The sequence below is a fragment of the Sus scrofa genome, chromosome 1, assembly GCF_000003025.6.
Source record: "Sus scrofa isolate TJ Tabasco breed Duroc chromosome 1, Sscrofa11.1, whole genome shotgun sequence".
In the NCBI taxonomy this organism is placed as follows: Eukaryota; Metazoa; Chordata; class Mammalia; order Artiodactyla; family Suidae; genus Sus; species Sus scrofa.
The window spans coordinates 43,375,077-43,401,715 of NC_010443.5; the positions used below are offsets into that span (position 1 = coordinate 43,375,077).

The 26,639-nt window shown below is 39.2% G+C and overlaps 1 protein-coding gene and 1 long non-coding RNA gene across 2 annotated transcripts in view; both read left to right on the top strand.

Annotated features, from left to right (window-relative positions):
- The window catches only part of LOC110260246, a 52,010-nt gene extending 35,560 nt beyond the window's left edge, over positions 1 to 16,450 (top strand). Inside the window, exon 2 of the long non-coding RNA XR_002343179.1 lies at positions 2,108 to 16,450. This is a non-coding gene — a long non-coding RNA (uncharacterized LOC110260246). The remainder of the gene's footprint in view (positions 1 to 2,107) is intronic.
- The window catches only part of CEP85L (centrosomal protein 85 like), a 172,206-nt gene continuing 163,120 nt past the window's right edge, over positions 17,554 to 26,639 (top strand). Inside the window, 1 exon segment of the mRNA XM_003121248.5 lies at positions 17,554 to 17,971. Within this exon segment, the coding sequence (XP_003121296.3) occupies positions 17,899 to 17,971 (73 nt within the window). The 5' untranslated portion in view covers positions 17,554 to 17,898.

Below are 26,639 nucleotides of genomic sequence, written 5' to 3' on the forward strand. Positions count from 1 at the left end.
GAGAGAAGGGAACAGCTGTTTCTCCGGAGTTCTCAGCAGACACGGAGCCGATCCATTACCTCAGGGTTCCTAGATGGTGTTGCTTAAGGCCCTTTCTGTGTTCTGCTTACTGTTCCAATTCTGTAGGTCACTTTGACCGGATATTACTTTCTTTAAGAGACGCTTAATAGTTACGATAGTATTTGTTATTAATTCCTGTCCAAGTTTGACAGTTTCTTTAACATTTCGTGGTTGTACTTCTAGTTTGTTTACTTTGGTGAATGGACTCCTCTGGCAAGAAACTTGACCCCTGTAGATGATATTATCTTGGAGGAATGTAGGGCTAGGCTAGAGGGTAGTTTTTCTGAGAACCAGTGATCTGACCACACATAAGAAACAAAGCCAGATAAGAAGCTGCCATTCAGCATGGAAAACAGAGTAATAATTTAGCTATATAACATAGAAACACAGGAGAAGATACAAAATATGTTTTTAAATAATTATTTCCTACCTAATATTGTTCTGTTCCTTTTATTTTACCCTCAAACAGATGGTCAGCTTTTCAAATATGATCCCATTTTTTTAACATGAAAGAATTTCACAGAACCCCACATAATTGTAGTTTTAGTAGTATTTGATTGAGACAATACGTTAGGACAAAGCACATGGTTATGAATTCAATAATACTTTTAATTAAAATCATACCTTACTGCATAAAACAGCATATACATTCATTTGAAGAACAGGCATACATATCAATACAAGCCACCTTATTCAGAGTACAGATAAGGATATTTCAGGACACTGTGAGTCTCCTTGCAATAACTATAAAGATCAGCAGATGTCCACGGCTCATAGTTTGGCATCTAAACATTGTCCTCCATTTTTATGCCTGTCAGTTTTGGAAGCTGTTCTACTTAATGACATCATTGGTCTCCCGTCCACATAGGCGCTGCAGATTCGTACTAGGTGGATTAATCAGGATATAAAAGGAACTGAGCTTTGTCTTTCTGAAAGAAGACTAGAATTTGGGGCTTTAAAAAAAAAAAATCTACTAATAGGTTTCCTTGAGAAAAATCAATATATTTGAGACAGTTTTACCTTTTGCAAAATTAAGCATGGGGGCTGGGGAGATATTTGCTCTGCCCATCTCAGCAGACTACTGTGAGGTTCAAATTAGGTTAAGTAGCATAAGTAGATTATATATTAGATTATTATATATAATTAAATTTTATAGAAACTAATTATATATTTATATATCATTATCTATAATTAGATTATATATTAGATTATTATATAAACAATAAATGGTAGCTGGCTGGTCAGTATTTTAGTAGAACCTTCCCATTTAGAGCCTTCTTCTTAGCTGTGCTAGTACTGGGAATGTATAGTGTACCCACTCACATCGGCCCGTGTAACTGTCATGCTCTCCAAACTCACAGTGGCTCGTGGACAGAAAGTAGAAGGTCTGCATGGTGGACTGGGCAGGGGGTGGTGACGTGGTTTTAAGATTTAGTGAATCCTTTAATGTCTCTGGGCCTCAGTTCCTTAGGAATAGAGAAATGGACCAAAATCTACGAGATAGTCACTTTTTGCAACGGGACTCTTTTTACCCCCTGAATGAAACCCAATCGCAAATCTCCACTGCATAAACCAGACACAAAGCAACACACAATTTTCACATGAAATTTAAAACTTTCACTGTTTGCAAATGAGGCCCTACGAGTACAGCTTGAAAACCACTGACTTAGTTCACATTTAAGATTCAGCTCTAAACGAAAATGTCCACTTTAATAATTTAAAGTGAAGAGATGTTCCTTTCCAAAGAATTGCTAGTGGTCATCTCTATGGGGCATCTTGCCCTGATGGTCATGTCCACTCAGGAAATCAAACTTTAGATCAGAACTCTGACCATAAAATAAATCGAAGCAAGTTCTCTATTCTTAAGGAATAGTTCCATAAGCAATGGTGACCCAGTTTAATGACCCTCTTCATGCTAATAATTTTTTTCTCTGAAGAATTGGGCAGGGAAATCTGGAATCTTAGCATCAGTTCCCCTAGACCACTACTGGAAAAAATGCTCACCATAATCTTACCCTTTAACTTGCCTTTTTATGTTTCTGTGTAGACTCCATACTCCTACTGTTATAAATGTCCTAACATTCAGAATATGCACCATGGACTCCAGGATGAGAACTTTTCAAGGCATTGTATGTATCTTTGGACACTCTTTACAGAATCCTGGCCAGGCAGTCATCTTGGTTCTGCTGGTCCACTTCCTATGTTGGAGGTTTGCTACCACTGGAGAGAGAGCCATTTTTCTTTCCTCCAAGGAGTAATTCTTAGACATCTCTTTCATGCATTGATCTGAAATATGACTCCCTGTGGATTAAAATATCATCAAATGTGTAACTATTTGATGAATGAGTCATATTACAGCATGTTCTGGACAACAAGTTCCCCATAAGATTCTGGACTACTGTAGGACCGAGCCTGGAACTGAAGAATTTGTCTTTGGTTGCTCAGTGCCTAACAGGACCTGAGGTACAGAGGACCCTTGATAAATCTTGAACGACTGACTAAATGAATTAAGTGAATTTGCAGCAACGCGGCAAACAAGAAGAGACCGAATCACATTATTATTTTCAAAAGCAGCATTTATAAAGTTTATAACTCAGTTTGTCACTGAGCAAATCTAGTCTGTACCTTCAGACCCCAGCGATGCCCCTGTGTTGTCACAGCTTCAGAAAACTTGAATTTCTAAAACACACTGATGTCATTTTCAGGGTACAGATTGGACTGTCATCCAGCATCTGCCCCCATTTCCAGCCACTGACAGAACTGCAAGGAGCTAGAGCAGGAGGCTGGTGGAAAACGATAGCTGATGATGGGAACCACAGAGACTGACAATCTGGGTTCTAATCCTGGCCGTTCCATTTGTTTGCTTTGTGACTTTGGGCAAGTTACTTGCTCTCTCTCTACCTGTAAAGTAGATATGAGTAAATGTGAGCATTTAATGAATTGAAGCCCCTAAAGCTCTTGGAACAGAGCCAGGCATGTTGTAAACATTCAGTAAGTATTGGCTTTCATCCTCGTTTAGAGGAAGGAGCATAAGCTTTGAGTAAGGCAAGCCAGGCTTTTAATGCATACTTTAGCCCTTTTTCTTGGGTAATCATTTAATTTCACTAAACTTGTTTCATCTTGTGTAAAATGTAGATAATAACATAGTGGTGGGGGAAATTCTATTTAAAACTAAAGACGACTACAGCCTTCAGATTCCAAAGACTCTAATTTAGGAAAATACCTTGATGAGCCTGCTTTGGATATGAAGAAGGAAGCCCCAGAGAGAGAACTAAATCACTGTGCATGGTGAATAAAGAATTTTGAGCATTCCCCAGAGCTTGAGATGAAAGCACCAAGCCCAGGAAGGAGAGAAATCCAGCAAAATAGCCAAAAATCTGGGGCCCTCTTTGGGACAAGAGTCTTCATATTCAATGTTGAGCAGTTACTGGGCACCACAGTGGAGTGTCCCTTACCCTTTCACCAGAATATAGGTAGATGTGTGTTATGTAAGCAATCATATGTGGGTGATGTGTTTTGGGTACAGGAGAAGGGAACGAAAACACAAGAGAGATGAGGAGAAGAGATGAAGAATTTGGCCCGGGTAGGAAAATAGAATGTGAGGTAGGGAAAAGAAACCTGGAGAAGTGGGAAAGATCCCCAGATTTATCACCAATGTGCGAGATGACAATTAAGCACTTTTATTTTATTCTGATCTAAACAAACAAACCAACAAAACCCCAAAGCCCCTAGAGTCAGTTAAAGAACCTAAGGACACTGGCATTTGTGTTACCCACTTAGTAGGAACTTTTTTCCCCCTTTTATAGCCACACCTGCAGCATTTGGAAGTTTCTGGGCTAGGGGGGTCGAATGGGAGGCACGCTGTGGCCTACTCCACAGGCACAGAAACACCAGTTCTGAGCCATACCTGTGACCTATGCTGCAGCTTGCAGCAACATAACCACTGAGCGAGGCCAGGACTGAACCCGCATCCTCATGGAGACAATGTTGGGGCCTTAACCTGCTGAGCCACAATGGGAACTCCCCAGCAGGACTTTTGTGACAATTAGTGTTAATGGATGGATATAAACTCCTATCAACCATTCACCCTGTTAATTCATATATTATTTAATGAATATTTATCTAATGAAAGGAAGCTGGGCAGAGAGCAGCTGGTCTATGTTGGGGGCAGTGGAGCATACAGGTTCACTTATCGTGCTTAACATCCCTAACCTACTCCCCTCATCTATCCAGCCCTGGCCTCTGTCGTTCTGCACACTCCCTGAGCCTTCAGGAGTGTCAGGGCTGTGCCTCCTGGGGAGCATAGGCAGGCTGGTGTGATGAGAAAAGAGTTTTTCCAAGTCATGTTCATGCAAGAGAATACTTCAAGACTGAAAGTTTTTAAATTCTTTTATTAATCTACTCAGTTAAGAGTGACAAGCAGGGTTCCAAAAACATGGAGTTATTTTATCTACGATCCATTTTCCAGTAAGTGACTACCCAGTTAGCTGAAGCACAAGAATAGGTAATGGCTTTGTTTTCCTAAGATGTAGTCATTCCGATTATTTTTAGATGAATGATTCGGAGCCAGAAGTATAACTCATAATTATGTTGCTATGATTCTACAACCAGTTGTTTGGTGGAATTAGTTTGACCGTGACAACTTTAAAGTCACCACATTTTCTGAAAAAAATCAGCAGATAAAAACTGAAAATAAAAGATTCCATGACACGAAGTGCTGTTTCCTGCTATTATCTCACATCTTTCTCCTCTGAAGCTTGCCTGCTGCCTTCCCTTAGGCTCTTTCCTGGTTTCCAGCTCTTACAAGGCTCCCCCAGGTACTTAAGCCCACTGACAAACCACCGAATGCTCCAGGAAGCATTCCTAAAGACCCCAGCCTGAGGAGCTGCTCTCTTCCTCTTAATTCATGCATTGATTGTGGATTGGCTACAGCCTTCCTTAGAACTCCTCATTCTCTCCCTTGAATTTTGGTTTATTTTCAAATAAATCTCATTATTTCCAAAGCTAGTTTTGGTCTATGTAAAAATTTTACATTACAAAAATTATATATCAATATTATCAAAAATTTGGAAGAGAGAGGAAAGAAAAATATTCATAATCTCATTATCTTAACACTAACTGTACTCATCATTTTAGGGTGTTTTTTCTTAAGCTTTTTTTCTATGCTTATTTTTTCACTGATTTAATTCCAGTGTCTGTGCAATTTCACAGTTTGACTTTTTTGCAACTAATGCTACATCACCACCATTATGGTAATTGCTATATAGTTTTCATAAATGTTACTTTAAAGCCTGTGTAATGTTGACTACTATCAACATTTTAGATTGTTAATTATAGTCCACTATTATAAATGGTACTGCAGTTGACATCTTTATGCATGTAGTTTTCTCAGTGTGTGTATTATATGTATACATGCATGTGTATTTCAATTTTTTTTTCCCTTAAGCTAGTATCCCAAAAGGAAAATTACCGAATCAAAGAGTATGATTATTTTTAAGGTTTTTGAAACATATTGCTAAACTGGTTTTCTAAAGAGTTGGACCAGTTTATATTACCAGAAACATATGAGAGTATCAGTTTCTCCAGACTTTTACCAAAATTATTTCTTAATTATTAGTCTTCATATAATCAAAATAAGATGACATTTGTTCACGGTTTAAATTTTTTACTAAAGCATACAGAAAAGTATGGAGGAAAAAATTAGTCCATGGCCCTGATTTATCGAATTTTAATACATTCCCATTGTACTAGTTTGTACTACATTGTACTAGTTTTATAAAAATAAAATATTACATATATAGTGAAGTCTTTGTGTACCCCTTCCCAGTTCTACTCTCTGTACACTTTTACAGAGACGACTGGAACTGGATGTTTACTGTTCTTTGCATTTCCGTATCTTTTAATTGTTAAATCTTTGACTACTAACAAAGTTAAACTTTTTCCTATGGCATAGCTACTATGAAAGTTCTTAGGTTCTAGAGTCAGGTATAACTGGCTTTGAGTTCCTGCTCTGCTTCTTGCTACTCATGTCTCCTTGAACCTCTCTGTGCCTCAGTTTCCTCATCTAGAAAATGGAGATAATAATCATTCCTACTATTGTTTATGTTGCTGTGAAGCTTAACTATGACAGTTCAGGTAAAATTCTTGGCCCAGGGCCCAGCACTCGATAAAGCCTTTCACTATTACTCTAGTTTCTCTTTTGAATTGCCCGCTCCTTGTTCTTCTGGAAAAGATTAGCTTACAACCTGTGACACACTTTATCAAATATGATCGTATTTACTCTTCACGACAGCTCTGTGAGATAGTATTGCGGTGATCCCATTTGATAAATGAGGAAACGGAGCCTGAATGGTCCATAGGCTAGCAGGGAGCAGAGCTGTGTCTGAACTCGGTCTCAGGAGCAGGCAGCTCACTGCCCTTCTGTGCTGCTGCCCCTTCACCTCTGAAACTAGACATGCTTTTTCATGATACGATATCACATCACGAGCCCATAAGGTAGTTTTAGCACAGTTCTGTAACACAGTCATTACAGATGGATCCCAGTTTCTGTATTTATAATTGTTTTCTTTTTCTATCTTTTCTGAATATTCTGCAAGAAATATTTATTGCTCTTATAAAACCAGATATGCTTCTAAATGCATCAAAAACGTTGCCAGGAGTTTCCGTAGCAGTTCAGTAGAAGCGGAAACAATCCGACTAGGAACCATGAGGTTGCGGGTTTGAACCCTGGCCTTGCTCAGTGGGTTAAGGATCCAGCATTGCTGTGAGCTGTGGTGTAGGTTGAAGATGCAGCTCGGATCTGATGTTGCTGTGGCTGTGGTGTAGGCTGGCATCTGTAGCTCTGATTTGACCCATAGCCTGGGAACCTCCATATGCCATGGGTGCGCCCCTAAAAAAGCGTTAAAAAAAAAGTTACCAGTTATGTAATATGATTATATTATATTGACAATATTAGAGATTTAAGATCTCTAGGCTTGGTATTGCCTTTTTTCTGAATTTTTATAAATAAGTCAAAGTAAAGATCTTAAGCAATTTCTGCATCCAAATTTCAGTGCCTGAATGTATGAATCTAAAACATTCTAATTAAAATAACCTCAAAATGATCCACTGTATTTAATAGGTAGCTAGAGTAATATGAACATTGTATGATTTATGAAAACTTAATTTTAAAAGAAAAATGTTACTAAAATGTATTTATAAACCATAAGTCATGAAACTTTATCTTGTATTGTTTTTTTTTTTGAGGCACAAGAAAAAAGTGCCCTGGATATAGCTTTTAAACTACTTTGCATGCATTAATAGGACACATTAATAAGTATCAGCTCTGCTTATACAAATTTAAATTACAGGAATATTTTTTTTCTTTTTACAGCTGCACCTGAGGCATATGGAAGCTCCTGGGCTAGGAGTCGAACTGGAGCCGCATCTAAGCCCCAGCCATGGCAACACCAGATCCTTAACCCACTGAGCTAGGCGAGGGGCCAAACCAGCATCCTTACAGAGACAACGTCGGGTCCTTAACCTTCTGGGCCGCAACAGGAACTCCGGGAACATTTTTTAAGGTGATATTTTATGGTAATGATATTTTTCTCAGTTTGTCAATACTCGTTTTTCCTTTGAACACACTGATGTTGCTCATATTAAGTGACATTCTCCTTATCATATCTAAGATTCAGAGAACCCAAAAGGGGTGGGTGTTAATGAGGAGTCACACCCAACATGACAAACCCCCAGGCATGGCAGAATGAGGTACCATTAATGGCAACTAGAGGACCAGAGAGTACCTCAAGACTCAGGAAAAGTGTGTTATGGACACAAGGTTATGCCAAGGCTATTTACTGAACTAAACACTGAAGTATTTTGAAAAGACCAATATAGAGCCTGCCAATCTAAGTCCAGTGTTTGTTTTGGTTTTACTCCAACAGGAGAATAATCTGGTTCTTTTTTTTTTTTTTTCTCCCAGAAAACACAGGGTTCAGGTGAATGGCAGTATGGGAGTCTATAAAAACCATCACTTTATAAATGACAGTCTGCCTGTCACCTGGCGATCTGCCAATTCTCCCAGCTATTCACTGGAGCAATACTCTGAGTCTGGCCTCTTGCCAGTGTCTGAAAAGGGCTCAAGCCATGGGAGCTTCTCTGTGGCTCTCACTGCAGGTCTCCTTTCGTGGACCTTTTCCAGGAGGGTGGCAGTCACTTCAGCAGAAAGCCACCTCGCAACCCACGAAGTTTACCTCTTACTGGAGACTGTGTTAGCAGACGAATGCCCCCACATTCCAAAATATTTTAAGGAAATTCATCATAAGCCTCTGGATGAAAAGGCAACAGAAAAACTACAGTGCCTGGTAGGTCCTTACAGGGGGATAAATACCTCTGCCCTGAGGTATTTCACAGAGTTGCACATGCTCATCTGCTAACTACGACTCATTTCCTTTATGAAATTTTAAGCAATCTGTTCTAAGAGATGGTATGGAAGAAGATGAAAATTCCTTTTTAAAAAAACAATGTGTTAAAACCCAAACTCAAAATCAGAGCAAAAATACATTGCTCTTCTCTGCTTGGATTTTCTAGAAACAGCTTCAGGCAGCAGGGTGAATTCCGGGGGCCGTTTTAGGGCAAGCCGGGGTGGGATTAGATGTTCCAGCCTGTACAGTTCTCCTAAGCCTGCCATGATCTGTAACTTAGCTCTTGGGCCTGGGCCAGAACCAGACCAACATTCAAGGGTGAGCAAAGAAGGCAGCCGCCTTTGGGCAACTGCTGTGCAGAATTCTCTGGATAATGCCTTTCACTCTGTTCTCCCCAACACTGGTCAAACACCCTCAATCCATCCTCTGCTTCCTTAGCGTCACTGTAGGTCTCTCCTGCTGAAGTTACATACCTTTTTAAGATTATGAAAATAAATGCTAACCATGCTATTTTTGGGTCTCAGTTGAAAACAATTATCCTTTAGCAATTTTCACAGTATAAATAAGGCTAAAGTTTGCTCTATAACTTCATTAAGAGAGTATCTGTAATGGGGGAAAAAGTACCAAATTATTTAATGTAAAGATTTATATAACATCCCAACTAGGAAAATGTCATATAAATTTATGTATATCATATATGTATCTTTCATAATTTGTTTTGTCATCTTTCATAATATATGTATGAGGAGTGTGAATTTAATTTTAGATGCTTTATTCATTGATAATCCATCTCAGATTCTCTGTGAGCACTCATGATAATGAATGTATTTGATGTTCAGGTGGCTTCTCTGTGCTTTCATTTTGCAGTTTTGCAGCTGAGTAATCGATAATTCAAGGTACACAGAACATTAAAAAAAAGTCTCAGTTATTATAATGAAAGTACAAATTGGTTTTTCCAGGCTTTTAAAAACTTTAAAGCCTTACTGGGTTGTAAGGAAAGTCTATATAAGTTTTTCCTTCTGAATTAAGTTCTAGGCAGTACGATAAAATAGAGTCCCCAAGAGTTCTCCCATGGCTCAGCAGGTTAAGGATCCCATGTTGTCACTGTAGTGGCTTGGGTCACTGCTGTGGCATGGGTTTGATCCCTGGCTGGGAACTTCTGCATGGCGAGAGTGTAGCCTCCTCCCACCAAAAAAAAAAAAAAAAAAAAAAAAAAAAAAAAAAAAAAAAAAAATTTCCCCAAAACAACATTATATAACATTAGAAATGTTTGGAATTCCCATCGTGGCTCAGCAGGAATGAATCTGACTAGTATCCATGAGGATACAGGTTTGATCCCTGGCCTCACTCAGTGGGTTTAGGATCTGGCGTTGCCCTAAGCTGTGGTGTAGGTTGCAGATGTGATCCTGTGTTGATGTGGCTGTGGCACAGGCCAGCAGCTGTAGCTCGGATTCTACCCCTACCCAGGGAACTTCCATTTGCTGCAGATGCTGCCCTAAAAAGCCAAAAAAAAAAAAAAAAGAAAAAGAAAAAGAAAGAAAAGAAATGTTTAACAAATATCTTGTCTATGTATGGCTCAAAGTAGAAAAAAAGTAGACCAATTTTAATGAATTAATTGTAATTAAGTCAATCTAGATATGTCCAACTGTAAGGCGATCCCCAATTTTTTTTCAGACACATTTTCAAAAAAATGTCTCAAGTCTGGGAAAACTTAATATGTTAAAATTTTGAGATATAAGTTAAATGGTTAAATGTCAGCATAATGTTGTTGCCTCACAATAACACAAGATGTGTTTTTTTTTTCCATTTTCATCCTTAGCAAATATTTATAATCACCACAATGTAATAATCATTGTAGCACATTTTAAAGGACTGTTTTAAATTTCTCTCTTTTAAAAAAAAAATACAGTTTCTGGGAGTTCCCATCGTAGAGCAGTGGTTAACGAATCCGACTAGGAACCATGAGGTTGAGGGTTCGATCCCTGGCCTTGCTCAGTGGGTTAAGGATCCTGCGTTGCCGTGAGCTGTGGTGTGGGTGGCAGAGGCAGCTTGGATCCCGCGTTGCTGTGGCTCTGGCGTAGCCCAGCCGCTATGGTTCTGATTCGACCCCTAGCCTGAGATCCTCCATATGCCTCAGGAGTGGCTCAAGAAAAGGCAAAAAGACAAAAAAAAAAAAAAAAAAAAAAAAAGACAATTTCCGGATTTTACAGATTGAATTTACATCAATCTAGATCGGTATGTTGTTGATCAAAATAAATCTCTGATCGGTATGCTGTTGATCAAAATAAATCTCTGATCGGTATGTTGTTGATCAATATAAAGTAAGAGTGGTGACTCCATCTTTTCTGAGAGATAAATGTGGATTAACCACTGCCCCTGCCCCCCTCCAAGCAACCCTCACTTATAAATGTCTATGTATGTTTACACAACAGAACATTCAAAAGCTATGAGGTTATAGTGAAGTAAGCCAATCTTTCACACTTTTCCCTACTTTCCCCTCCTCTACTTAGGTACCAACAATATTTATTAAATGAGAATATAATGAACATTTTTATACTATCTTTGTTCTGCTTTTTAATATGTATTATTTTTACAATCAGAAAAAAATAACAAAGAAATTCATTCCCCCATACATTTGAAAATTACAGCTAGATTTGTCTTTTGTTTTTTGGATATAATACTTGCTAAAATTCCATTGACATTGTAGCTAAAGTGTCCACTCTTTAAATTAGCCCAGGTCACTCTAGGGATTATTTTAGTGATATTAGCTCTATAAACAGTTCCAGAGATACCTTCATTCTTCCACTGTGTAATGGGGGACATTCTTTGGAATGAAAACATACCAAACTTAACAGAGTTATTGAATTCTCTTCTGCTATGAAAGTAATGAAGCTACTGTGAAAACTGGCTGCATGCTTTAAAATTTTTGGAGAAGTGAAGCTGTAACCAATTAATTCATTAACTTATTAAAATTCACTTGACCCCAATGAACTCAATAAGTTGTACACATTTGTAGTTTGCTTCTGGAAGCCCTGTGGATAGTGGCAACCTTGTCTAATTGGGGCAGCAGCTGCCAGGACCAGCCCAATCAGAACTGATGAGGACTTTGTCCCATGACTTTCATGTGTGCCCAAGTGGCATTCTGAACCCACTCAAACCTCTTATTTCTCTCAATCCCGCCTTCCTCTGCTGTTTGAAATGTAAGGTGCTTGCTTATTTATCCATATTATCATCTGGTGTCAATCCATGTTGCTATGTGCTATCTTTCTAGTAACTCATCCTTGGTTGAGAGTCCTCAGAAATATTTTCATCATACTCTAAAGAACCTCCCCCCTTAATTTTACTATTCAAGACAAATACATAGATGAAAACCCAACTCTTTTATATCTTTATCTTTCCAGAATTGTTTCCGTTGAGTTCTCTGGGAAGCAGATGCTAAAATGGAGTTAGGAGTGCAAGAGGTTTATTGGAGGGTAACACCTGTGAAAGATAAAAAGGGGGCAGGAAATAGGATTGAAAAGGAAAGGCTCAGACCACAATGCATAGCTGACAAGGTCTCAGTCAATCCAATGGAGAGCTGGAGGACAAAGACCGATGATTAGAAGGGTTCTGCCATACCCAGCTGGGGCTCTCCAGGAAAAGTACCAGCTCCTGCAGGTACTAACAGCTTGTGGACTGAACATCCATGTGGATGAAATTTCATGAAGTTCATGAAGAGAGTAGCAGCCCTAATGCTGCCTCATAGATTGAATTCTTCCACTGCCCCACCTCTGAAATCTTAAACTCCAACATGCTAGCCACTCACCCTAATGCCCTATCTTTCCACCGTTCACTCCCTCATTCTCATTATATCTGCTCTTTGCTTGCATGTGAAACTTCTACTCCCTTAGTCTCTCACCCTTCTCTCAACCTTTCAGCCCTCTCTTGATTTCGCTGTTTTCACCAGATAGGCTAGACCCAGTTTTCCATTACTTCATCATTTCTTCAGCTAATATCCTTAAATTCCTTGCCCCTTTCCCTAAGTGCCCACAATGCACCATGTTTATCCATCTACCTTTTTTATTCCTATACTCAAACTGCTGGCTGCAGCTAAAGAAAGGCATACATTACCACAGATGAATGTCACATAGTTTCCAATCTTCACTGAATCCTAAACACTATACAGAAAGTCTATAATTAGGTACTTCCTTCTCGCATGGCATCTAAAGAAAAATATTAATTTTTTTGTTTTGCAACATGTTAAAGAGTACAATGGGGAAAGTTCTTTAGATTTGAATTCTAGTTCTTAACTGCTTGTGCGGCTTTACTTAATTTTTCTGGGTCTTTTTTCCCCTACTCTTTAAAATAGAGCTAATATTAACTGTTGATGACATTGCTTTAAGAGTTACATAAAATATTTAACAGGTTATGAGAATTCTCAAATCATTGACAGTGCATGCTCTAAGGTTTTTTTGTTTGTTTGTTTTTTTGTCCCCCCGCCCCGCCACCCCGCACTAACTGTTGCCAACTGTATTCAGTTGAAAACTCTCCTTTCCACTGAGTACATCTCAATCAGTTCCATGCAGTTTGGGACATTTAGAGTTATTAAAAGACTTCTTTCTGCCAATGCGGGTTAGATAAAAGACTGTGCGTGTGTGTTTAGTGAAGGCATGATCTGCTTTTTTGAACATCACGCTTCACTCCTGCCCACTTATCCATTTGGTGTTTGAAAAGGAAGGCAAGGGGGGTAGGACTTGTCTCTTTACACATTGTCAAGGCTGCTGTCCCCTTTTATTGTAAATGATCTTGAATCTTTCCTATAGGCTCAGTATGATCAGGTGGTGACCACAGTAAGTTCCATTGACAAAGATGTCAGTCCTTAGCAGTTCCAGTAAATAAATAGTACTGGTTCCTTGGAAGACTAAACTTTATCTTTTGTCTGAATCTCATCCCTTCTAGCCTCAGCTACCACCCAAAGGAATATAGTGATCTGTATCTTACCTACTTGCTCATTGGCCATTGCAACCCAACTCTGGAGCCAAAGGTATTGGTGGGATTCATTTTCTGTATCTCCCAGGAATCAGGGATTTGAGAGGTCCTCACCCTCTGGGCCTGTCTACACCACTTAGCCACCTCTCCATAATCTTCCCTCTTCTATTCTGATAGCATTGGGCAGAGATAGGAAACCCAGTAGCTAAGCAGACATCCACATGGGGAGTTCAGGGAAAACAGCATAGAATGAAGGCTTCTATGAACTTGGCCCCAAAGAATTTGATAAATGTTGCTCAAAATCGTATCATTTCACCAGAATCCCTGGACTAATGAATGGCTCCAAAGGGTCAGGAAAAGATATTAGTGCTTTACACTCTTCTGTTATACCATTCTGATACAAAGCATCGTCTACAACCAAGATGTACCAATAAATGTTATTTTTTCCTGTTCAGGCATAACAGCATTCCATTTCTAGACTGTACGCCTGCGTCACCAATATAGGTGCACATATGCACTGTTTTAAGTATGCTACAAATATCAACTCATTTAATGCCCACAAAAATCCTATGACATAGTTACTATTATAATCCACAAATTACAGATGAGGAAATTGAGGCATAGACAGGTTAAGTAACCTATATGTTTTCTATTCACCTTTGTATAATTGAATGTATCTGCTAGGAATCCAAACAAGATTTTCAAATCCATCATCAAGTGAAAGAGTTTCTTAGTTTTCTTTTCTTTTCATTTTTATAAATGATTTGAGATTACAACAACCCATAATAAATTTGGTAACTTGTCATTTTTGTGATATGAAAGAGGTAATATATCACAGTCCTTGTTACACCTTTAATACCTCAGAACTATCTACTCCTTGGAGTTTTTCAGACTTATCCTCAAATCTGTTTCTATAAAGTGGCAATTGTTCTTTGGGAACTATTTCAATTTTTATTTGTTGGTGTAATTTTTCTGCACTTGTTTGTTTTGATATTTTATATTTTTGTAAACATTAATCTCCCTTGAGATTCCCTATATTAAGCATAAAATGTTGTTTAAATTTCAAAATATCATTTTTTATCCATTGTTATATCACCCTTCGATTCTCTGGTTGTTGTTTGCCCAATATGATAAATTTATATAAGAAAAATAGATGTAAGATAGCTCAACTTAATTATTTCAGAGATTCACATCCAAAGAATTTAAGATACATGAATGCAACATTTATTTTTCATTTTCAAATAACGTCTTTTTTAACATAATATTTCAAATGAAGAGTTTGATATGGTTTGCTATTAAATATGGTGTTTTTGGAACTATTTTCCTCTTTTGTGTTCCAGTTTATATTTTTAAAAGTTTTCTCCCAAAACAATAAGTACCTATATTTTACCTAAGCAAATACACACATGTGTGCATACAGTCACATTTTCTTTACTTACTTGTATTATCTCTGCTTATAAGAAAAATTACTAAAATTCCAAAGTTCAATAATAAATATCTTAGTCTGTAAGATTCTCCTTTTAGTCTTTATATTTGTTACAATGAAACAAAAACATGCTGGTTTACAATATCAGGCATAGTAACTGTTAGGTAGTCCCCAGGCTCTCAATCTTGTGCTATGATTAGTTTTAATCATTCTAAGAACCATGGATACTGGGTTTATCATGATTGTGGAGGAAAATATCAATTCCATGTACAGCTGACCCTTGGACAACATGGTTTAAACTGTGTGGGTCCACTTATATGCAAATTTTTTTTCAAAAGTGAATACCGTATTAATATGTGATCTCTGATTGGTTGAATCCTTGGAGGCCAAATCACAGATATTGAGGGATTGTAGATAGGGGTGACTTTATTTATTTTGCTTTTGGGGGCCACACCTGTGGCATATGGAGGTTCCTAGGCTAGGGGTCAAAGTAGAGCTGCCGCTGTCGGTCTACACCACAGGCACAGCAATGTGGGATCTGAGCTACATCTGCAGCCTACACCTCAGCTCACAGCAATGCCAGATCCTTAACCCACTGAGTTAAGCCAGGGATCAAACCCACATCCTCATGGATACTAATCAGGTTCATTACCACTGAGCCACAACAGCAACTCCAATAGGGGTGACTTTAAGTTATACTTGGATACTCCTACTGTGCAGATAACATGCCCTCTAACCCCTGCATTGTTCAAGGATCAACTGTATATTCAGAATTGGTATGATTTAAAAAAGTGGTTGGTTACAGTTTACTTCATATACATAATATTCTTAGTATTTTGATTATTTTAATTGCATTAGATCTTTATCCTCCCAATTTTAATTAGTAGGAACACAAACATTTTTATTTTTGGTGCCAAATGCCAAAATAGCAACATGTTTTGCTTTTACTGTGTAATAGATATTGAAATATCTCACATAGCTTCAGCTTCACATGTACTTTCTTTGGTGTTTGTAGTGGCATGCCCCTTAATTTGATAAAAAGATGTAGAAAACCTGAGTAAATGGTTTTCTTTAAACACTGCTTAAAATTGAGTGGAAGTTGGCAGCGTTTTGGAATAAAAATAAATATATATTAAATTCGCAAAGGACTGATATATATCTGTAATAGTTCATACACTTTTTAGAACTGTATTAAAAAGGTATGGTATTTAATAAGTGCTATACTTATTATGAGAGGATGGTAACTATAAATCATGAAAAAAGGATATTTTTATATAGTTCTATAGCTTCTGACAATTTGCGTTGTAATTTACTTTTCTAGGTTTCCTTTTGACCTATAGTATTCAAGTGTAAGGTAATGCACATTTAAATCACAAAAAGGAACCAATTACATTATTTTTTCATGTTTCTGTCATTTTCTATCCTTTGAAACAGTTGACCCTTGGCCAACTGCTCATGATTTGGAGAAATAGTGGAACTCTATGGGAGGAGGAGTAAATGTAAAATTTATCTGCAATCAGATAAATTACAAGACAGATGTGAGGAAAAAAGGAAAAAAAAAAAAAAGAAAAGAAAAGCAACCCCCCCAAAACAAGACAGAGATGTAATTTAATCTCTAAAAGTTTTAAGCAGTATTTCCCAATTACAGGATGCTTAAATACAAACATAAGGCCTCCCTTAGCAAAACAGAAAAAAGTCAATGGACTCCAAGCCTGCTGATGGTTAAGAATTTGCCTGACTCATTAAGGTTTACCTGATTCATTGGCCCAGTGCAGAGCCTGCCTCCTGCAGTGTTCGACCAATATTTATTAAAGGAACTATTTTGTATCTAAATATTGGAAAGATTATATTGTCAATAAAAGTAAGATTTAAAAAGACGATGCTGCACCCTTTTGTCCTTCCTCAGGATATCTGCCCCTGCACTCTGGGTTCAGGTAAAAAGTGGCAACTGACCAGGTGGAAGGAGGAACTTGGAGTATAGGAGTAAGGAAGTCGCTCTGGTGCCATTTTGACTCCTTTCTGATGATCATCTGGAACACTGGGCTACCAGATTAAAAATTTCGGGCCCCTCTCTGAACCCTCTGGTACTAATTACCCTCGGGTCTTTTTTTCTGCCTGTTGTGTGTGTGTGTGTGCATAAGTCTCTAGGTGATAGATATTTTGTACCCGTCTCTGTCTGCACCCTCCCGCCCCCCATTTAATTTGCTAGTTGAGAAAACGACCTCTTTCGCTACCCCCAATAGTGATCCCCCACAAACGATGTTTGTGGAATTCATGGTTGACGACTTTAATCCCAAATGAGGCTGAGAGTCTCCCTCAACCCCTCCTGTGTAAAACTCTTCCATCTCAAGAAACCTCGAGGGGAGAGGCAGGTCATCCACGTCTTTCTCAGGTGCCCCTGAGGGACTACCCAAGGGACTGGGGCGATGGGTGGTGGCGAAAACCTAAAGATTAGACCCAGTACCAAGTTACCGCCCTCTTCGTAACCGATAATGGCTCCGGGCTGAGAAACCAGGGACGCAGTTGGTAGGTCGGAAGAGCATTCGCCGCTGGCAATGCACAGCTGCGTAAAGGAACCCACCGGGACCTGCCCACAGTCTCCGCCCCGCGCCGCGCACGCCTTATATAAGCGCCCGAGGCCCCGCCCCCTACAAGCCCCGCCCCCGCTTAGATCGGCCTCCGGCTCCTCAGGCGGAGGGGGCGGAGAGAAGCCGCAGCTGCAACTTCGCTGGAGCCTCTGAACCTGGGCTCAGCCGGAGACCAAGCCGCCGACGCCGCAGGGCCTCCGCTTCCCTGGCTCGGGCCTCAACCCAGGCGGCTCGACCATGGCAGCCGCCGCCGCTGTAGCGAATCTGGCTCCTGCGGTCCCCGCCCGTCGCTGAGCAGCCGTTAACCAGCCCGCCCGCTCGCCCCCCGCCGGTGCCGCCTCGGCCCAGGCTCCGCACAAGTTTCCGCCGCCGAAGAGGCAGGAGGCGAAGGCAGCGGAGGACGGACGTGGGGAGTCGGGCGCCCCCGGCCCACTCGGCACTCCGGCCCGCAATGTGGGGACGCTTCCTGACTGCGGATGCCGGCGGCAGGGACAGCCCAGGCGGAACCCGCAGCTTCCCCGCGGGTAAGTAACGGGACAGGCCCCTGGCTGCGGTGGGGGTCGCGGCCGACTGCGGTGCCTCGGGACTCAGCCGCCGCTCCCCTCCTTCCTCAGGCCTGGCTTCCCCCTGGCCGCCCGCCCCCGACGCCGCGCGCCTGCCAGCCAGCCCAGCTTCCTCCAGGCTGCCGACACCCGGCTCCGCGGGCTGACATCTGGCGGCCCGCGTCCCCGGCCCTGTCCGCCCCGCATCTCGGCGCACCGGCCCCGCGCGGCTCGGTGTCCCGGCCGCTCCTCCGGCCGCAGCCCCGGCGCCCCAACTTACAGCTCGCCTAGGCCTCCTCGGGTTGGGCTTTGTTGTGCGACCTTCTCCTTTTTCCTCCTGGGGTGTGCGGCCGACGTGGATAACGGGGCTCACGGAGACCCAGACGGGAAGGTCGCTGCGACCGTGCTGCAGCCGCGGCGGCGCGGGGCGCGTCTCGGAGGGCGGGGGGCTGCTGCATCTGCGCCTGCAGCCGCTGCTTTAGGGCGCGTTTGGGGGCGGAAGGAGGCTGCGGCTGATGCCTTGGCTGCAACCCCCCCCAGGGGTCCAGCCCCTCCCTGAAACCTGGTTACCGCCCAGCAGTCCTTTCTGGAGGACATGTCCTGCCAGAGCCCATCGATTTTTGAGCAACCGGAATGTTAATCTATTTGCCTCTCCTTGGCCCTTTCAAGGAAAATTTGGGGTTTGCTGCGTTGGGTGTGCGAAGGGACCTGTTTGTAATGCACAGCCATTTAATGCCTGCGTCGCTTAAAAGTTGTGTAGGAGCCACCAAATTAGGATAAATCTTCCCCTAATCAGGATATTAAAAAAAAAAAAAAAAGGCTTGGGTTACCTGTGACAAGTTATTTGACTGACGTTAATGGTTCTTTCAGGCACTTTAATCTTAATTGGATTTTGAACCCTCCCTTGAGTAGCTGCAAGTTGTATGGACCACTTATCCAGAAAAAAACCGCCATATGTACATACACAATTTTTTTCCTACAATTTTAGGAGCTTCCAGGACTTCTGTTAAGTAGCCTTCTTACACAAAATGTTTGAGCTCGATTCGTGTAACTGACATTTTTGTAGACACTTTAAAAGTTATTTGCAAAACAAAAAAGCAGAAGCAGCATTTGGTTTTTTGTTGGTAGTGTTTTTGCAATTTAAAAAATATCAGGCATAAACTCAGATTTGTATTAAATTTCAAATAATGCAATTCTGCGATGTTAGAAACTTGTGACGTGAATATTTTTTAGACCTATATAAATTTCTCTGCCTAATTGAGGGTGTAATTGACAAATAGAAATTGTACATATATTTGCTATGTGCAACTTGGTTTTGATAGACGTATGCATTGTGAAATGATCTCCACAATCAAACTAGTTGACATATGCATCATCTCACATAGTTACCATGCTTTGTGTGTGTGTGTGGTGAGAAAAGTTTAAGATCTATCCTCTTAAACTTCAAGCATACAATACAGTATTGTTAACTGAAGTAGCATACTCTACATTAGATCTAGATATATGTAAGTTTTAAAATCCAGAGTTAGATTTGAAATAATTCTCTTAAATTTGGTCCTGCAACACTTTTAGAAATAATAGAATAGGCACAAGTTTAGTTAAAAAATATATGTAAGTAGGAAATTATTTTCTCTAAAATGTATGCTATTTGTCCTAAGAGGAGACAGCAGTTGAGAGGTTTCTGATGCTTAGTGAGCATTTAAAAATCTTCAATCAAAGTAACTTCAGTGAGTGAGAAGACACTTTATTATCCCTAGGGGCTGGAGGGAGTGGTTTCAATTTATCTGTACATGTCAAAAGCCATCTGTAATGTCTTGGTAACCTAACCTTTTAAAATTTATTTGTAATAATAACATGTTTGAAGGCATAATATCACCCAAGCACCGTCTTCTTTTTTCCATTATTTTCTCTGAGAAAGAAAATGTCATAGTGCATACAAATTGTTAATTAACTAAAGAAAGGACTTTGAAAGTTATATTGCAGCCTTTGTTGTGGCAAAAAATAAATACTACCCAATTTTAAGAAACTTGGACAATGTTGTCTTTATCCAACATGTATTTTATCTCACCTCTGACAGTGGTAAACCTTTGGTAAGTCAGGACAGCCTTTCCAATAAAATTTTTTTTCAGATGTATGCTGAGAATAGATTATTTTGATGGTATGGTGTAATTATTAATGCTTATTTTCTTCTTGGGCAAAGCAAATATTTAAAATTATTATTTTTGTGTCTTTTTTTTTTTTTTCTTCCCCTGGGCCACCCCAGGCTAGGGGTCTAATTGGAGCTGTAGCCACCAGCTTATGCCAGAGCCATAGCAACGTGGGATCCGAGCCGCCTCTGTGACCTGCACCACAGCTCGAAGCAATGCTGGATCCTTAACCCACTGACCCAGGCCAGGGATCGAACCCACAACCTCATGGTTCCTAGTTGGATTCATTAACCACTGAGCCATGACGGGAACTCCTATTTTTTTAGTTTAAAAAATTTTCACCTTAGATAAAAAACTTGTGTGGCTTCTTTAGCAAATGTGCAGATGATGAAGGCCAAGATAATGACCTCTGAGTTGATTCATGTAGGCATTTTTTTTCTTTATAAGAACTTAAAGAAAATTTATATATTTGAAACATTGTCCATTATTATCTTTTGACTACCTTGAGCGATTTTAGGGCTTCTCTGAAAACGGAAGGAACCAGTCTTCTGATTGAATTTATCAGCAGTCATTTTGGTTTTGAGGGCTAGTATGAAAACAGGGATAAGTAAATAATTTCTGGTACTTAAATGAATTTGTCTCAATATGTGGGCTAATTCTAGGTGTTCTGAAACTAGTTTGTTCATACAGTTATATAACTAAAGAGAAAAACAAAGGTAATATTGAACTAATTTTCTAAAAAATTGGAGAAAACTTTCTTTTTAAGGTAATGGCAGTAAAAACAAGTAGGAATAATAAGTGTGGTTTGGAAAATACTGAACTTTTGACCTTTGATTTAGGATTTAATTTTGTTTTGGCTTTACTCAAAGTTTTTCAGCATTACAGAGTAACTGTTATAAATGAAAGTAAAATGAATATATTTCCACAAAAAGATTAAACAATTCCCCCCTTTTTTTCAATTGGCAAATGTGTTTAGAAAGCTACTTTTAAATAGAGTAAGTGGTATGTCTTTTATACACTTTGCGTGCATTTGAGAACACTGTTATTTGAAATGTATAATAGTTTCAAAATTGGATAAAAGATGGATGTATTTCCCTTAGATTTAAAAAATCTGGTCATGGAGATGTTTTGCGTACATATACCTAGTAATACTGAATTTGTTTCTTTTTATAAATCATACTTAATATCAATATATTTAACCCTCAACATTTTGGAGTAGGATATAACAGTTTTAAAATGTGCTAAAAATAAAATGTTATAGAAAACACTTACATGATCCGAAGAAACGTCATTTGTGTAGTGCTTTGAGCTTTAAATCTACCTTTTCCTGGTTGATGTCCATAAGGTGTTTAGTGATGTCATAATGATGGTGGTAGTAACTGGTATGTTATGTCAAATACTAAGTTTTTCTGTGGTTATGAATTAAATGAACCCTTAAAGTACTATGGTAACAATGAAACATAACTCTTCTGCCTAAACTCAATTGGACATACTCTTTTATAATAGACATCGGTGGGTAAGGGGTGAATCTCAACTTCAGTGATGACTTTTCTGAAATGAACCTGATTATTAACTGGAATTTGATAGCTTCTTGGCTTGAATCAAGCTGATAAATTAGTCTGAGGCCAGGCAATAAATGGTGAGTTGACAACCTCTGTTGTCATGTTGTGAATGTTTTTGTATATAGAGAATAGACAGTTTTTACAGTCTTGAGTTTTCTGACTGGATGAAATGTATGTATGTATACTCTGAGAAAATGATGAAGAAATGAAAGTTCACAGATTTCACTGAGTTATAGCTTAGTTAGTTCCCTCAAATTGTGCATTAAAAATGAATAATGTGATCACCTAGATAATTTCTAAAGGTACAAGATACTAATTTATTATTACTACTTTAAGGACATTCATATTTGTACTGGCAAAATAATATTCTACAAAATGGAGTATTTTGTATAAGGTCATTTTAAGAATGGAAATGATCAACATAAAAGAACATCAAATGGCTCTTTTCATACTAATATTTTATTCCACTTTCTATTTCTCTTTAATTAAAAAAATCATTGTTGACTAGCATAGTGCTTGGCATGTGCATAAGTACTTGGTAAATGTGAGTCATTCTTTCAGTAGATTTTGGGTGGTAGGCATTGTACTAGGCTAAGGGGATATATCATTGAACAAGAAAGGTAAGGTCCTAGCTCTAATGGAACTTATATTCTCGTAGGGAGGAAACAGTCTATAAGTAAATGAACAAGATAATTTAGCAAATGTTAAGTATTGTGAAGAAAAGGGAGCTGGGTGAAATGGCAGAGGACGAGTAGATCTGGGTAGAGGAGGCCTCTGTGAGGATGTAGCATTGTTGTGGGACCTGAATGATGAGAAGGAACCAGACATGAGGGGAGGAGTGTTCTTGCAGAAGGTATAGGGACAGCTCTAGGGTAGAAATGAATTTGGACAGTTTGAGGAATATCAGGGTCAGTGATTCTGGAGCATAGTGAGCAGAGATATGAGGTAAGGAAGGCCTATTAAGCTAAGGTGTTACAAGAAGTTTGGATTCATTCTGTGTGGGGGAGGTAGCTGTGGAAGGGTAGGGGGAATGAGTGGTCATTCTTAGACTCAGTACATTGAGTGCTACTGTGAGGCAGACATTGTTCTGTGTTTTGTGTACTGGGGAAGTGAAACAGACATTCCCTGTCCTTGGTGTTTAGAGATCACTCCTGGCTTCTTTGTGGGGGAAGAAATTGCAGCATGGTGGGGGGAAGATTGACAGTAGGAAAGCCAGTTAATAGGTCATTGCAGTAACTGAGAGATGATGGTTTAGATTAGAGTGGTAAGATTCAGTTGGAGAGAAGAGAATGGGTTCGGAATAGGGAAATAGAGCTGACAGGCTTTACTGATGGTTAGAAGTAGCCGGGGAGGGAAGGAGGAATCAAAGATAATTGATCGAGGTGCCATTTCCTGAGGTGGGGAAGAATATGAGGAAGATAAGTGGAATCTAGAGTTCTGTTTTAGCCATGTAGAGTTTGAGGTGAGGTTCAGGTGACATGCTGTGTATACAAGTTTGGATCTCAGTGGAGAGTTAGATGAAGTGGAGGTAGTAGGCATTTTGAGAGTTACCTGTGTATAAACGGTGCTGAAGGGTGATGACATATAGTATAGAGAAGACAGCACAGGTTAATATTTTCCGGTCAGGTAGAGGAAGAGGAGCCATCCAGAGAGACTGAGGAGCAGGCAGTGAGGTTGGAGTAAAACCAGGAGAGTGTGGTGTTCTAGAAGAGAGGAGACAGAAGGGAGTCTTCACCAGAGTCTCTGTTTCACTGAGAAACTTAAAACATTTAAAACTGATAGGTATAAAAGATTGTCTAATCCAGTTAGCGTACTTTATTGTGTAGAGATTGGTGCATGAGTGCTCAATAAGTGTTTTGACTGCTTTCTCCTTTACCACTTCTCAAGCCAGGGTGACCAACTGTCTGGGTGTGCCTGGGACATTCAGTTTTAGAAACGAGGGGAAGTGTCTCCTGGATGCCTCATATTGAACAGTGGCTGAGTCTTGACTAGAGGACTGTGCGCATGGCATCTGAATTGGTCAAGTGTTCCTTCTGTCAGAATAGATTTTCTTAATCAGGGGACCAGAGTTTGGTGTTTAATTTTATTTTGTGCTTTGGCCTGAGAATCTACCTCAAATTGGTAACTCTATCTCTACTTCTTTTCTCTGTAATAAATTGCATTAAGACTTCATTAGGTAGTACTAAATTATTCAAGTCATTGATAACATTTTGAATTACTTTTAGGATATTTTAAATTACTTTAAAGAGAGTAACTTTAAGATCAGGAAACTTTGTTTTATGCCCTCTTTACATAGCAGATGTCTTCATTGCTTTATTGATGCTGTGTTTCAGTACTAAAGTCTTTGTGGGCTTTTTTTGTTGTTTTAGGGCCACACCCGAGGCATATGGAGGTTTCCAGGCTGGGGGTCCAGCTACAGCTAACAGCCTGTGCCATAGCCATAGCCACAGCCACAGCTACGCAGGATCTGAGCCTCGACTTCGACCTATACCACCGCTCATGGCAACGCCAGAGGCTTAACCCACTGAGCAAGGCCAGCGATGGAACCTGCACCCTCATTGTTCCTAGTTGGGTTGCCCTAAAGTTTTAAAATGAACTTTAATTAGTTATGCTTCTGGAAGAGAATGGGAAGAAAAATTTGGACTGTGTTTTGTGTAAAGCTTAAAATTTTCTATGAGATGGTTACACTCCTTTATAGTGGCAAAGATTGTGTGCTTATTGATGTTAATAAATATATTTTGCTTTGTCATGACATTACTGGAACTTTTTAAAAGCTTTTTCATTAATTCTGAGCATCCTATTTCAATTTAGGAAAATGTACAAAAAAGTTTGTCTAGAAATTTATAAATTTTCTCAAAACTTGATTTTGGAGTGTTTTAAGACTAAAGCTTGGTTTTAATTTTGGCATTTAAATGTATTGTGCAAAGCACTTAGGTATCAGAAAATAAAAGGCTAATTGAGAAAATATTAGCTACTGTTTCCTTCGGAGGTTAATAACTACATGAATTCTTATTAGATCTAGCATTAGGTCTAACAACTTTATTTAGGAATGTTTATTTATTTATTTATTTTTTGACTTTTAGTTTTCTCCTGGGTGCTGATGAGCCTCCTTAGGTTTGCAGTAATTTGCTACTATGTAGAATATTTTCTCTATTAATTGACATTATGAAATAGTTGTATTCAAAGACAAAGGTAAACCCTTCTGGAATACCACTTATTATACTTCCTCACATTTGTAGAAGTTTTATTAAAAAAGTTTTTATCATACTTCATTTTTTCCAGCTTAGAAACAAAGGCTTATGACAGACTAAATTAAATGTGGCCCTCATTCCAAATGGCCACCAAAATACTTGTTGGAATATAGCATTTCATGTAACCAGAATATAAGACAGGAATCTTTGGCCTAGCCACATATTGAAATCAGAAGGCACATCCTTTTTTTTTTTATGTTGCTTGCTACCCTAATACTCTTGAGTTCCTTGTTTTACATGTAAGTGAATATTACTGGTTTGAATTCAACCAGTGTTGAATACTTTTTCTGTGAAAGGTGAACCACTCATTTATCCATCTGATCATTGTTCTTAATTGAGTTAATTTTAACTTCAGCCTGAACCACCCTAGTTTAAAGCTCTTCCTTGTTATACTAGAATTGAAAACAAGGAAATACAGAATCATATCTGAAGAATGATATAGGGGTGTTTTTAAACGTTATTTTTAATGATAGTTTTAGTAATGGTACAAATAGGTACTAATATTATTTGCACTAATAGTACAAATAATAGTTAATGATTGAGCTTCCAGATTATTTATTTACTTATTTATTTTTTAGGGCTGAACCCATGGCATATAGAAGTTCCCAGGCTAGGGGTCAAATCGGAGCTACAGCTGCCGGCCTATATGCAATCCAGGATCTGAGCCACATCTGCGACCTACACCACAGCTCTTGGCAGCACTTGATCCATAATCCACCGAGCGAGGCCAGGGATCGAACCTGCAACCTCATGGTTACTCGTTGGATTCATTTCTGCTGCACCACAATGGGAACTCTTCTTTCTTATACTTAGCAAAGAATACTAGTTGACGATTACTTAAAATTTGATTCAAATCGTTAAATGCAAGAAAGTCAATTAACTTAGATTGAGCTGGATTTTTTTTCCCAATTTGATTGAGATATAATTGATAATATCATACTAGTTGAAGGTGTACAGTATAATTTTATATATGTGTATATTGCACAATGATCACTGCGGTAAGTTTAGTTAACATCCATCACCACATACAATTTTTTTTTCTTGTGATGAGAACTTTTAAGATTTACTCATTTAGCAACTTTCAAATATACGGTGTAGTATTGTTAACTGTAGTCACCATGCTGTACATTATATCCCCAAACTTATTTTCCCTATAACTGGAAGTTTGTACTTTTTGACAACCGTTTCCCATTTCCCCCACCTTCACACCCCACCCTTGGCAGCCACCAGTCTGTTCCCTGTCTCCATGAGTCTGTTTGGGTGCTTTTTTTTTTTTTTAGATTCTACATATGAATGAGATCATACAGTATTCTTTTTCTGTTTGGCATATTTCACTTAGCATGATGTCCTCAAGTTTCATTCACATTGTCACAAATGGCAAGATTTCCTTTATTCTTATGGCTGAATAATATTCCTTTCTACCTAAATACATTTTCTTTATTCATTCATCTGTTGATGGACACTGAGGTTATTTCCATGTTTTGGCTATTATAAATATTGCAGTAGTGAACATGGAGGATGCAGATATCTCTTTGGGGTAATGGTTTTATTTCCTTTGAGTGTATACCCAGAAGTAGGACTGCTGGATCATAGGATAGTTCTATTTTTAGTTTCTTTCGTAACCTCTAGACTGTTTTCCATTGTGGCTGCACCAGTTTACATTCCTACCAGTATTATACAAGGATTCTCT